At 52.3% G+C, this 13,366-nt stretch overlaps 1 protein-coding gene across 4 annotated transcripts in view; it reads right to left on the bottom strand.

Moving 5' to 3' along the window:
* RHBDF2 (rhomboid 5 homolog 2) overlaps positions 1–13,366 on the bottom strand; it is an 80,303-nt gene that overhangs the window by 3,625 nt on the left and 63,312 nt on the right. For 3 of the 4 annotated variants that reach the window (XM_024101669.3, XM_065563399.1, XM_008163877.4), the window contains 12 exons: positions 12,221–12,349; positions 10,971–11,101; positions 10,461–10,664; positions 9,759–9,870; positions 8,663–8,737; positions 7,897–8,058; positions 6,239–6,345; positions 5,397–5,460; positions 4,977–5,071; positions 4,242–4,317; positions 3,458–3,558; positions 2,811–2,964 (listed from right to left, as the gene is read on the bottom strand). In XM_024101669.3, the coding sequence (XP_023957437.2) occupies positions 2,811–2,964; positions 3,458–3,558; positions 4,242–4,317; positions 4,977–5,071; positions 5,397–5,460; positions 6,239–6,345; positions 7,897–8,058; positions 8,663–8,737; positions 9,759–9,870; positions 10,461–10,664; positions 10,971–11,101; positions 12,221–12,349 (1,410 nt within the window). Of the gene's footprint in view, positions 1–3; positions 1,225–2,810; positions 2,965–3,457; positions 3,559–4,241; positions 4,318–4,976; positions 5,072–5,396; positions 5,461–6,238; positions 6,346–7,896; positions 8,059–8,662; positions 8,738–9,758; positions 9,871–10,460; positions 10,665–10,970; positions 11,102–12,220; positions 12,350–13,366 lie in introns of those variants that run through there. The other variant, XM_065563400.1, reaches the window with a different exon arrangement.

Genomic DNA, 13,366 nt, shown 5'->3' with positions numbered 1-13,366 from the left:
GATAAAGATGGGAGTTACAGTGGGTCCCACTAAAACCAAATTCAGTTACAGGAGTAAAAGCAACGTGGTCCAGTGGTTAGGGCACCATGGGAATCAGGAGAACCAGGCTCTATTCCCTGCTCCGCCACTGACTTGCTGGATGACCTTGGGCAAGTCACTGCTCTCTTGGTGCCTCTCTTTCCACTCCCAGGCTTTGTCTGCTAGTGTGTAGACAGAGGGCTGGGACTAGATAAACCACAGCAAGGGCTCAGTCAACTATTTTGACACGTGCTGTCCTTCGTTTAAATCCTGAGGTGAAACAGCAATAAACTGCTCCCCTGTGGCCTGGGCTCTGTCTTGTCACTTGCTTTTGCTTTACCGCTAGAGACACCAAGTTAAAGACAAATATCCAGCTCGAGCCAATGGTGCTCCAGACAGCTTTTGGTGCATCCAGCTAGCACAGCGATCAGCTTTCCCAAGACGCCTGTAATTTATCACAGGCAGCAAACAGCCGCGGGAGGGTGAGTTGGATTCTGTTTCATCCAAGGGCAGAACCTGTTACTGGTGCAGGTGGGTGAGACAGGAAGAGACCCAGCAAAGGGAACGGACCAGCAGTGCTCCCCCTACTCTGCACATCAGAGGGGTGGGGATGACCGAGGTGAAGCAGAGGAGCAGCGAGGACGGGGAAGGAAGAATTAACCTAACGCTCCCATTGGCGGCTTGGGACAAGAGCCCCGGTGCCTGGCGCTGCTCAGACCTGCTGGGAAGTGGCCATAGAAACGGAGAGTTCAGTGCTCTGGTTTCCAGAGAAGTCAGTACTACTGGTGACTCAGCAGCCACCCCCCAGCAAGCTCGGTCTCCAGCCCGCCCCGCAGGCTAACTCAGACAATCACCCTGAGACCCAATCAAAGGGATTACGTGCGTGTGATCTAATGCAAAGCCCATGAGAATTCTGCTGACAGATTAGCCATCTGCCTGGTGTGTAAACCCGCAGGGTGCATGCACGCTCACGTGCGTGTACATGGGACGGCGTGGCACGTGCAAACCCTGCACATGAGACAGAAGTGGATTAGGGCCAGGCTGCACCCCCAGCGCATCAGGGAAGTAAAGGGGACACATGGGTCAGCCGCAACTCAGACTGAAAACTTGATTGGACTCTCTCTCTTTAATCAGGTTACTGTACCTAGGACTCCTGGATTATGACTGATGGGAGAAATCAAGGCCCGATCCCCACTAGCAAGGAGTCTGGAGAAAGATGAAGATTTATGTGGTTTAGCTGAAATATGCCCTTTGCTCACCTTGGACTAGTCTACACTCAATGTCGACTCCGGTTTTAAAAAGGAACCAGTTCTAAGCTATAACCCTAGGTGTTCACACCTTGGGCGACTGTCCCCATATGTATGCGCCAATGCAGTTCAGAGCTCAGGAAGCCCCCCCCACTCCCATGACAGAGAAGAAAGAATAAACTCCCCTGCCCCGGAGGGGCAGCTACACCTGGAAAGTCAGTGCCGAAGCAGATAGCTACAGAGCATCCTTAAAAACCATCATCCTCCCACTGTAAGCGCCTCCTCCAGCACCTAGCACAGTGGGGCCCCAATCCTGAACTGGGGCACTGGGCGCTGAGGACTAGAGTTGAGGTGCCAAGCACCCCCACCTCTCACTGGGCTGTAAAAGCCCAGGACACGGCTCAGACGGATGCTGCTGGCTCTTCTCCCCTTTACCCAGGGAGGGGCTTGGAGCCTAGAAGGCGTGGGTGGTTTTACCTGATCTCTACAGCAATCACCCCTTTCCTGTGGCAAAATGGGCAGACAGCTCGAAGGAAGGTACCTCTGAGTGGGCAAAAGGCTGTGCGGTGGGTGACCCCCCCGCCTCCCCCCCAAACAGGTTGGGCAGTGGGCGGGTGGAAGCAGCGAGGAGGAAGAATGAACGAAAGGCAGCAGCTGCCTTGCAGACTGGGGTCACTTATTAATTCCTCCAAAACCTCCCTTCTCAGCTCAGGCGCTAGAGCAATCGGTTTAAGAAGTCGAGAAAGCTGGACCGCTACCACCAGTTCTCTCCCCGCTCTCTCCATCCTGCTGCGGTGGCTAATCCCGTTATCCATTTCCTTTGCATCACAGGCTACCGAGCCCACGTTCTGGGTCTGGGCCAGGAGCCCGGGGGCCAAGTTGCCTGTTACAAGCAGCCGACGGAGGTGTCCTCTCAGCTCTTCTCTGAGCAGCTGGGCGGTGTGACGAGCAGCGTCAGGCACAGAAAGGGCAAAGGGTACGAGGGAAAACAGCTGCTGACTGAATGCCCACGGGGGAGAATGTTAAATGAGATCAGGCCACCAACCTGAGAGCAGTCCCACATCACACACTGTATGGAGGGCAGAATGGACCAGTGTACGTGGGACCTGCCACGCAGAGCCGCCAGGCAGTTCCCGCACATTAAGCCATTGCTGGGTCTCCGGGTTATTCCATGTGCTTCAGACTCGTAGCCTGAGCAGGGAGGCCAAGGCCTGACCTGGCTTTTTCACCCTCACAGCTGGTCCCCAGAGAAGGGGCAGCCTGAGGTTCATCGACAGGGCAGAGCGGGGCAGCTGGTGCACTTGGAGCCTGTACTGTACCTGCTCTGTGGATAGCTAGAGGGCTTCAGCCCACAGGGACGTCAAACCAGCACCTTGCAGCCGCACTAAACGCTGTTAACGGTCACTCCCTCGCAAGGCCCTAGATCTCTGGCTGGGTACTTACACAGCCCCATCTCTCTGATCTTTGCCTCTGATGGAGAGAGTGCCGAAAGCTGGCAGGGCTAGAGAGACAGTGGCAACCCCCCCAGTCTCAGAGCACCCTTACCTCTGCCCGGTATGGAAGGAAGATGGCACTGGCCAGGTTGCCAGTGATGCCGCTGAGGATGAAGATGATTGAGATCCTATGCCAGCCTGCCAGCTTCTCCAAATCCCTGAGGACTGTCATCTGGAAGATTACGGATACCAGGCAGTGAACTATCCTATGGAAATATACACACAAATGCTTAGTCTGCAACCCCCTGCACCTATCCCATTCCCTCTCACCCCACTCCATCGCCCACTCACAGCAGGGATTAGAGCTACTCAGGCTTCATCTAAATCAAAACCTAACTCATTTCCTACAAGTGGTGTCCCGGCAGAGGAGTCAGGATTGGCAGCTGAAGGACGACGCTAGGGGACCGTTTGGGTGCAGGGACAAGCACATTTTCCTTCTTGGAGGCTGGGTGGGGGAAAATGCAGTTTCATGCTGTTCTTCATTAACCCTTTACCCATAGCATCTGTCACGTCAGGGAGTAACGAGAGAGTGGCTCAACCAATGGACATGCCACTGTCCAACCGCTAGTCACATCCTGGTCCAGGACACTTCGTTTGATTGCGTGAACATCACTGGGCCTGCCAGAGGCAGAGGCAAAGCTGCAAAGGGAGGCTCTTGGACAAATGGAGGATCCCCACCCCACCCACCCTGCTTCTTACCCGGCGTGAAGGAAAAGGGACAGCCAGAGTCTGTAGAACTGATCGGGGATTTCTGGGTTCAGGAAGGGGAGGAGGCCACACACATCATCCAAGCAATGGACCTGAAACAGAAGGGAAAGCGCCACAGGGTGAAACGAGCAGTGCTGGCTCACGGCCACATCTCAGAGTCTTTAGGGAGAACGGAGGCTGGAGAGGAAAAGCACAGGCGATGCCGACTCATCGCAAAGCACGTTCTCAGGCTATTGATCAGGTCCAGCAAAGCAGCTTCGACCTGCCCGTGGTACATTCATTGAAGACCCCACCATGAATGGGTCAGGTCAGAGGTGAGTGAGACTCCCACAAGTTAAGGGGCAAAGCACCAGGGCAGCATGGGTGCCCAGCATAGATACGGGGTGAATGGACTTCTCTGGCACCCAAGCTGATACCCAGACAGTGCATTTTCCTGCCTGCTAGGTACTGCGATACCATTGCAGGCTGCTTCAGGGCCGGATGCTGCTTTATTGATCAGGCTCTTGTCATTCCCCGAGCATGCCCTCGTCCCTAGGATTGCTCTGCCTGGGACCAGCAAGAATCTAGCCCTTTTTATTCCCAGCCACCACCGAGCTGTGTGCGGGCCCAGCTCTTCAAGGCAGCTGGCCCCCACCTCGTGGTCTCATGGAGATACACGGCCAGCCTGACCATTGGCTCAAAGCATTCAGCTCAGGAAAGCACAGGCTGAGCGTTAGGCGCCCCCTCCCCCCGCGCGCATCATTTCTCCAACCCAGCGGCCCCAGGCTCGGCTCACCTGCGAGCAGAGAGTTGCCTCCTCGTGGAAGTAGCCGTGCATGAACTCGCAGTATTCCCGCGTAGTGATCTCGCAGCTAGCGCAAAGGAGGACAAGGTGGGGTCACTTCATGCAGGGATCCCTTCTCCTTCACTCTTAAAGCCCAGATCCTTGTTTATCCTCCCCTCCGCCCAGGGCTAAGATGGAGGAGTCTATCCAGGTTCATTTTAGTCTAGCTGCATTTAAAGGGTTTGGCTGAAACTCTCAGCTCCCGGCTTAATGCACTGTGGCATTTTCTGCCTTTCCCAAGAAGGGCTCTCTGCCCATCACAGCAGACCTACAGGGGCCTTAAGTCAATGACTGGCCAACAATGGGTATGTCCCAGAAGGAAGCATCTTTTCCAAAAAAGATCCCAAGGAAGTTAACCGAAGACGCAAACCCTCGTATGATAAGGCATAGCCCCAGGACACTGGTCTCCAAGGGCAGAGTAGTCCAATAGCAGTTTCCATGCACATGGACATCCTACATGTACCCAGAGGGATAACGACAGAGTCAGATATGCAAAGCCAGTGGGAATGAGCTTTACCCCACTGGGTCCAGAGCAGTTGTCTCAGATGAGCCCTTGGCTCTCTCCCCTCTCCTTTACCCGTGTAACACAAGACTAACGCGATGAATAGAATAGGGAGCTTAGCCAGTGGCATGGCAAGGTCCAGTCGCAACAGGAATGCTGCCTGGAGGAGCATGGGCGCAGCTTACCTGCCTTTGGTACCGATACAGCACGGTCTCCCTTTGATCTCACAGTCCAGGTGCAAAAAGCCTGTGTGGTTGTTTTTGGCTTGATAGGTGCAAATCTAAAAGGAAGAGTGAAGAACTGGTTAGAGAATGGGAGAGACGCACATACTGGTCCCTGCAGCTGAGGGCACAAGTGCTCATGGACAGCAGGCAAAGGGGAGTTCTACCACCCAGACCCAGCACGCTGGGGTATGCTACATCCAGGGCCTTCCTCTCTTCAAGCTAGCACGTCTCTGGTCACAAGCGTTCCCCAGCTTGGCCAAAAGACAAGTGCCTTTTATTTCTCTGCCTTTCTAGGCCAGGAGGCCCCTCCCAGAACGCTATGGGCATTTCCGGCGATGAACGGGAAGGGAAACAGCAAAATATTCCCTGGCGATTCCTTACCGGCCACTTGGTAATGTCATCTGGCCAGACGTGAGGCGGAGTGGAGGCCGGCTCCTCGCACGTCCTGTGGGGATGGAGCAATCAGTGAGGAAGGGTTCTGCTGGTGCACCCTTTGTCTGGGACCCTCTGACAGCCCAGAGCCTTTCGCGGACAGTCCTTGACGGGCACTCGTAGGGGTCTGGGTAGCTTCTCTCCCCTCCCACCTCAGTGCAGAGTCCCCACTTCATTCTCTTTGGTCTAGGAGTGTCAGACTTTACTACGCACCATGTCCAGGCGGACTGCGGCAGTACAAGGAAGGGGACTGGGCGCTGCCTAACACAGACAGTTTAATGTGCTCTTGGGTGTACCATGTCACACGCCCAGAGGCCCTGGTGACGTGCACACAAATGTAAACATCCAATAGGTAAATTCATCTCTCCTCTGTCTCACCATTAATTACGACAAACAGACAGACATGGTTACAGACCAAGACTGGCAGTCAGGACTTCTGGGTCCTACTTCTAGCTGATACCAACTTTCAGAGAGCGCGCAGGCAAGACTGTTTCAGTTACCTGTCTCCCCTTCCCTATCTTTAAAATAGAGCACGTGTGTGTTTGGAAAAGTGCTTTGAGATCCTCAGATGCAAGGTACCATGGGCATGAACATTCTCCCTTAGTACAACCCTTTTCTAGTAGAGCTGGAAATACCGAACCCAAGACCCACCCACCTCCACCCATGGTATATGGTTCCCAAACCACCCTGCAGACATGGAGACATATCACGGCCTGCCTCCAATCCCTCATTCCTATTCAACAACCCATCCTGTCCTGTCCCCTCCACTTTCCCAGGAAAGGTGCCCATACCTGGGGTCCTGATGGCATACAGCCCCGGACATTCGCTTCCAGCTGGAATTGCCAAGGATCGTCGGGGAGTTAGAGTCTGGCCACTTTGTGAAAGTAGCCAACGTCTCCTGCAGTTCCAGAGAACGGGAATTTGGAGAGTGGGGTTTTTTAGTTGTTAAACAGATACACAGATTTGATGTGTTCAAACCAGTTTATTCAAACGTGGGTCTATTCAGTCAGACCTCACAATCCTCTCTGCACTACCAAACACCCACCCGCCTGGGCTGAAGAGCCATCCTGGCATCGTATATCGCCTCCTGGATGGCTGTTTTAGTGAGATGCTTCCTGTCCTCTGGGTGAGCTCCCCCTAATTCCCTTTCCCCTACCCTGTAGTGGATAGCTATCACAACATTAAAAAGACTCACATTGGGGAAAAACAATTGAATTAAAAATCAATTTGTTTTATTTAGGATGTTCTCTAAAAAGTGAGTGAAAGAAATCAGATGCAAGAAATCACCCCTAAGCATTACACAAGTCTTAGAATCCGTGGCAGCACCCCTAGTCATAATTCATGTTATTTAAATGGAAGCAATATGGTGTTTAATTTCTTGCATATGTCATTCACGACTTCGTTGCCAGCGTTTGACCCCAACACAAATCTGCTTAGCACATTAGCTGCTGTCCATCCAGTGGGCCAACTTGAAGAAAACATCTTCAGAGAGCAACTGAATTTGTCTCCCCTGGTGGCATAGCAACGTGACATGACACCCAAATGAGCCCCGCACACTGCCAGTTGCTGTGCAAGACCACCAGTATGCATGTAGATGCATAAGGTTTCAAGTCATCTCTGCAGCATGCGGCCAGGAAGAGCAGTACCAGGTGCAGAGTTGGTCAGAAGGAGCACCTGCTGCTCTATCATCGTGCCTGGTGCAGCGAACATGGAAGATTCCAAGAAAAGAGTAACTCAGCACACAGATGGGTACAGGAATTAAGAAATAAGTGATGTGGGTTAATTAGAAGCACGATTAGAGGGGATCTAAAATGCCACATAGAAGGCAGGTATTAATCTTGCAGTGATCATGGAAAGTGATTCAATATGGTGTATGTCCCACTAGCTGCATAAAGCAGGGGTATGAAACATCCAGTCTAGTTTCTTAGTTTTCAGGTTCATGGGTCTCTGAGATGGCGTGAACTGAATCAGAACTTCCCATCTGATGAGCTCCTCTTACGTTTCCTTCCCATCTGTGTGTTTAATAGTCTCTGCAGTGTTAATACGCAGAAGCATAAGAATAAGGCAAGTACAGTGCGCTTCCCGCATTGTTCATACTTAAGAGTCTTAGCTTGCGGAGAGCATTAGGCACAAAGATGGATGGAAATGCAAATGGTGCCCTCAGAAGGGAGGTCCTGATTCCTAACAACACTCACTTATAACGAGACAAGGCCAGAGGTCAGCACCACTTTACACTCAAACCCCACCTTGCCTCACCACTCTCTTGGTTCTTCACCAGCGGGTATCTTTCCTGGTTCCTTCCGTGACCTCATCACAGCAAGAAGTCAGTCTTCCCCCTCCCCCATACTGTACCCACCCCAAAGCCCTGTCTGCATTAGTCTTGCAGCTCTCCTTGGGATTCCTGGAGGTTTCCTGGTCCCGTAGGCGATAGGCAGCCGAGTGCACTCACCGAACAGTCTTTTCGCTGAGTCTGGATGCAGCCCGAGTTGTCGTTTTGGACGCAGCAGCCCGAGTTACGCTCCTGGTCCCTCTCTTTTTGAATGCGCTTCTCAACCTGCTGGTCCTTGCGGATGCAAGGGGAGAACTTGGCTCCCAGGTGGATCAGGTCGATCTGAAACGCAATACAATTTGCTACAAGCCATTTTTTGTGCCATTAAAGTGCTGTGTGTTATGCAGGAGTGGTGGTTTAAGGGAAAACTGGGGTACACTGCACCTTTGGGGCAGAGGAGCTGGGATTCTGTGAGTAGCCAGTGTCATGGGCTGGATATCCCAGGGGAGTGCTTCCCAGGGACTTGGGTGCACCTATTATCCTGCAAGGCAGATGGGGCTGGGATAGCCTCAAGGAGAGCACTCGAGTGGCTGAAAGTCTGGTGGGGTGAGGAGCTAACACCCAGGCAAGACTAGGGGTAACAAGAGGGCTCTCAGTCCAGGGTACCCCAAGAACTGTCACAGTCTATAGCACTCCGTGGGCTGAGCCACATCACAACAAGTTATCAGCAACACAGATGGGAGTTGAGAGAGAACCCAGAGATGGAACAGCACGGGGCTGCAATAGGTCAGGCCTGACCTGCTAGATAAAATGGTGTGCAAGGGACGTTTGGACAGCAGCTGTCAGAACCTCGCTTCTCCTTCCCTCTGCACCGAAGTGTAAATTCCTCTGTCTCCTGCGGGGCAAAGGAGGAGAGGGAAAAAACCAACCTAGACATGTCCCTTACCGAGCCCGGGCCAATCCAGAAGTTCTCCTGCTGGATGTACTTCACACTCTCATACACACCTTTGTTCCTCAGCACCTGCCAAGTGGGCACAACATTTAAAAGTCACACGGAGTAATTCACAACAAAAAGCACCCAAGGTTTAACAAGATGGATTTTTCCAACTGCCAGCCCTGCAAACTCAGCCTGGGATCCAAGAGTCAGGTTGGCTTCTCTTTGGGTCACAGAACAGTGAAGGTCCTTAACGACACATGAGCTTTCATTGTGTTGCCCAGGTGTAATTTAGAGAATAACTTGGCCTGCAAGGGAAGACCAGCTTCATTTCAAGTCTTTCTACTTGTGCAGCCTCACCTCATGATCATTATTAGATTTTAGCCTCTCCGCACCCCTCTGAGGTAGGGCAGTGCTACCTCATTTTACAGAAGGAGAAACAGACGATCAAGTAACTTGCCCAAGGTCACACAGGAAGACAGTGGCAGGGCTGAGAATTTGACTCATGTCTCCCAAGTCCCAGTCCAGTGCTTTATCCACTGGCCCATCCTTGCTACCGAGATCCCAGGCTGGATTTCAGGGCGATCAGGGAGGGGGAAAGACGTTCCTGTTGCTCACAAACTGAGCATGTTTGATATGGAGTCACAAAGATGCTAAACCTGGTAACCCATCACTCCCAAAGCCATTCAAGTCTGTCTGTACATGTACTACCACCCACTGAACAAGGGGCTGCTTTTTCCAGACTGTGAGGTTAAGAGGAGAAAATAGATTACAGGAAAGAATAAGTGTTGGCCATCTTCCCAGGAAACTTAATTACTGCCTTCCTTTCAGTGCCTGGGTACCTAGGAGAGAAAGGGAGCCACCTGGCTAACTGCACACAGAGAGATGCTGGAGAATTAAGCCTGCATGGGATAATCCCCATTTTGCTGGCATTCAGCAGAGCTGGGGCAACAGACTTGCTTTAAATCAGCTACTGGAGTCCTGGTATTGGAGACAGGATTCCCCAGAGAGACAGGCAGTGCCAGAGGTGTCATTAGCCCAAGGGACCTGATAGGCCAGACAGCACCAAGACCCCAAAATGGGCACAGCCAGTATCGACGAAACTTACTAACTCTGCCGTCACGTGCTGGGCAAACCCGATTGGCGCGATGCCATATGTGCAGATAACCAGCAGGGTGATGATGATATGGACGAAGGTGAGCCAATAGGTGAAATACGGCCTGGGGAGGGGAAGGGAAACACAAACAAGGGTCACTTGTCACAGACTGAGTAGCTCCGTCCCTGCCAACCTTCACTCGCGTTAAACCAGTAGGCTGGAGATGCCCACATCTGACACAGCGGGGACATGGCAGGGCAGGGCAGATGTAGAAGAGGATCAGGACAGGGATATGCAGGTTGGGTTTGGAGGCGCATTGGCTGAGCTGCTGTTGGGATTGCCTTATTTAGCATTTCACAACCCCAGTGCAAGGCACATTTTACATCCACGACCACTAAAATGGAAGTCAAGTCATCAGAGTCCTTTCCCTGACCACCCCCCTCTCCAACGCAGCTCCTCGTCTGGGAGGATATCTGCTGAGATGAGGGGCCCGCAAAGGCGCTGGAACTTAAGCGAATAGAGCTCCCCTGCTGTGTTTGGAACCACTGAGCGTGGGCCCCGATCCTGATCTCGCTCCCCTGGCGAGAATCAGGAGTAACTCCACACCAGCCAACATCAAAAGCCAGGCCCAGCGTTTACATACGGGGCAGCACTAGTATCAGCCCGGCCCATTATAACCGCATCCCCCCCATCCAGCCGGAGCTCGGCCCTCACCTGTGACTGTCTGTGTTCTCCAGCTGAGACTGGACTACGCTGCTGATGCTCCGGCGGTACGTCCTGTTCAGCCACTTGCCCACCACCCCCAGCCCGTAGTATCGCTTCTTGCGGTCAAAGGCGAAGTGCTTCACTTTGGAAGCGATCCGCTTGCCTCTCTTGGGACCGGGGACTGCCGACACCGAGACCCCGACACCTTCCTTCCTGCAGTGAGAAGCATTTAATTCAATTCCCTTCAAAGAGGTGGAGTTAAATCCTTTACTCCCCTTTCATGCAAGGCCTCATCACAGCATGGCCAGTGGTGCCAGAAGTGAAAGGAGTTGCCAGGGAAAGGGATGGGGCCAAGTCCCCGCTGGATAGCTAGCCCAGCTCCCCACCCCAGCACCATTCAGTGCAATGGGCCAGTTCAGAAGCTACCTAGGAACAGAATATCCAGGACAGCACATGTCCAGTCTAAGGGGCACCGGGCAAATCTCTGCGGCACAGCCCCGAACCAGAACCGATACTCACAGAACAGGTTGCTCCACCTCAGAGGATCGGGCGCCGTCCAGGTGAGGAAGCCCTTGGAAGTAAGCGGCTGAGAGGGGGGGCGATTCGAACACGTCGTCCGGCATGGAATACATCTCCTCGTGCGCACCTATCTGTGAGGGACACAGCAGAGACATGCGGGTGATGGCCTAGCTCAGACAAAGGAGTGATCCAGATGGTGCTCCAACCAGACTTGCTCCTGGCTCAGACCTGACTTCAGGACAGGGCCTTGTGGGATGATGGGGGACGATCAACCATTAATTCTATGGAGAGATTTATGCTTAGCGCAGCATTGTGGTATCTGATCCTTGATTCACCGAGCACTAACAGGGTCTTACAAATCGGGCAAGGAAAAGCCATGGTTCCTGTCCCAAGAACTTACAGCAGATCTGGGTTCTGCAGCGCTGGAGACACTCTATTACAATCATTTTTATTACAGTTGTGTCTAAGGACCAGCGGAGATTGACGCTCCTTTGTGCTAGGTGCTGTACAAACAGTCCCAGCCTCGCACACCTTACAATCTAAATCAGACCGAAGGCCTGGGCCACGCTTAAAGCTTAAGCTGACTTTGCTACACCATTCAGGGGTATGAAAGTCTAGATCCCTGAGCACCATAACTGTGCTGACCTAGCCGGTGGTGCAGATGTGGCTGAGTATTGCTGCTGTGGGATAGGACGTACGTAGGGAGAAACCAGTGACTATAATTAAGGTGTATTTCCCCCTTTGCTTGCTAATAGAGACTGTAGCCTCTGGGCCCCCTGCTACTCAAAACTGAACTCACTCCCAGCATATTAAGCAACCCCCCCCCCACCCCCAAAACAGTGAAAACATGCTGTTTTCACTGTTTTGGGTGTAACAGAGTGTGATTGAGAGGGCGGGGGAATTATTCGGAGTTGGGCGATAGAAGGCAAGGTCAGTGTCCCAAGCAGTAAAAGCTCTCTGGGGCACAGGACCTGTAGGGTAACAGCCTGGGATGCCATACACCAGTGTCAGAAAGATTTAAAATAAAAAGGGGGAAGAGAGGGGAAATTTACACTGGTGTAAATCAAAATATCACAGCTAGGGAAGTGAAGCCCCTGTTTCCATCAACATGCACAGACTGGAGTCTCAGCAGAGCCAGTCCGGGGTCTCACATTACCAGCCCCAGGGGGTCCAAGACCTGGTGACTCAGCCCCAATGAAAAGCCGCAGGGGAGAGGGGGTGAAGCTAGGATATCATGGAACCATGCTTGCCTTACTGAAGAATGAGGAGTCCAGCGTATCTGCAGCATCCACCATGTCCTCATCCAGGATGCTGGGATACAGGAAGCTCCGCTTGTTGCCTCTCTGTTTCGATGCCGAGGGCTCCAAAACTGAACGTCCCTTTCATGGAGGAAAAGGCAAAACACTGGGTGATGAAATGCACTAGTAAAGCTGTACCTTGCCAAACTATAGCATGGGACCAGGAGGCAGTTTTGGGGCTGAAGGCCAAGCGGATTAATCTGATGGCCGGGAATCTGCACACAGATTTCCCCAAGAAGGAAGCCGTCAGCATTTCAGATCTCTGTCGGGGAGGTTTGCAGAGTGTTGCATGCACCTCCGCAAACACCCAGCAGTACATAAGCAATGATGGTTCCATAACATGCCTCAGAATCCCAGTTATGTACCAGCCACACAAACACCTTCATCGTTGGATCAGAGATTAGAACGCAGTACAAAGGCAAGTGCAGCCATCACACTCCAGCCTCGAGCTAAACACAACAAACGTGTGTCCTGCCCACACTAGAACTCTGTCACAGCGTCAGAAAAATGTGGGGCTGGAAAGGACCTCCAGGGTCACCAGGTCCAGCCACCTGTGCTGAAGCAGCACCAAGCAAACTGAGACCATCCCTGAACAGTGTTTGTCCAACCTGTTCTTGAAAACCTCCAGTGATGGGGATTTCACAACCTCCCTTGGAAGCCTGTTCCAGAGCTTAACTGCCTTGCTGCAGAGTAATGTACATTAACATGTTAAAACATAGCTCAAAACGCCAGTGTCGCCAAACTCGATGGTTAGAGCGAATCAAAACTGGCCTTTCCATCCTGCAGAAAATTTAGAGAGATTCTGAAATCTGGTTTTATCCGAAATTGGGCCCAAAAGTCAAAATCTCCAAAATTGTCTAAACATTTTGGCCTTCTCAAAATTAACATTCTCCATCATGGCGCCATGAAAATGTCAGTGAAAACACCACATTCCAGTAAAGTGTTGTGATTTTGTCAAATCAGCATGGTCTGATGGAAAACTCTTTTGTCAGAAAATTTTCAACCACCTCTGTCTACAAGGTGAGCCACATCGGCTCATATTGCCTGTGAAACCAGGTTATTCTCTAGTACAGAGCAGGTCTGTTAACGGGCCCCAGC

Source organism: Chrysemys picta, chromosome 12 (genome assembly GCF_011386835.1).
Source record: "Chrysemys picta bellii isolate R12L10 chromosome 12, ASM1138683v2, whole genome shotgun sequence".
NCBI lineage: Eukaryota > Metazoa > Chordata > Testudines > Emydidae > Chrysemys > Chrysemys picta.
Note: the sequence above shows the minus strand (reverse complement) of the source record. Positions and strands in the feature narration are given on the sequence as shown.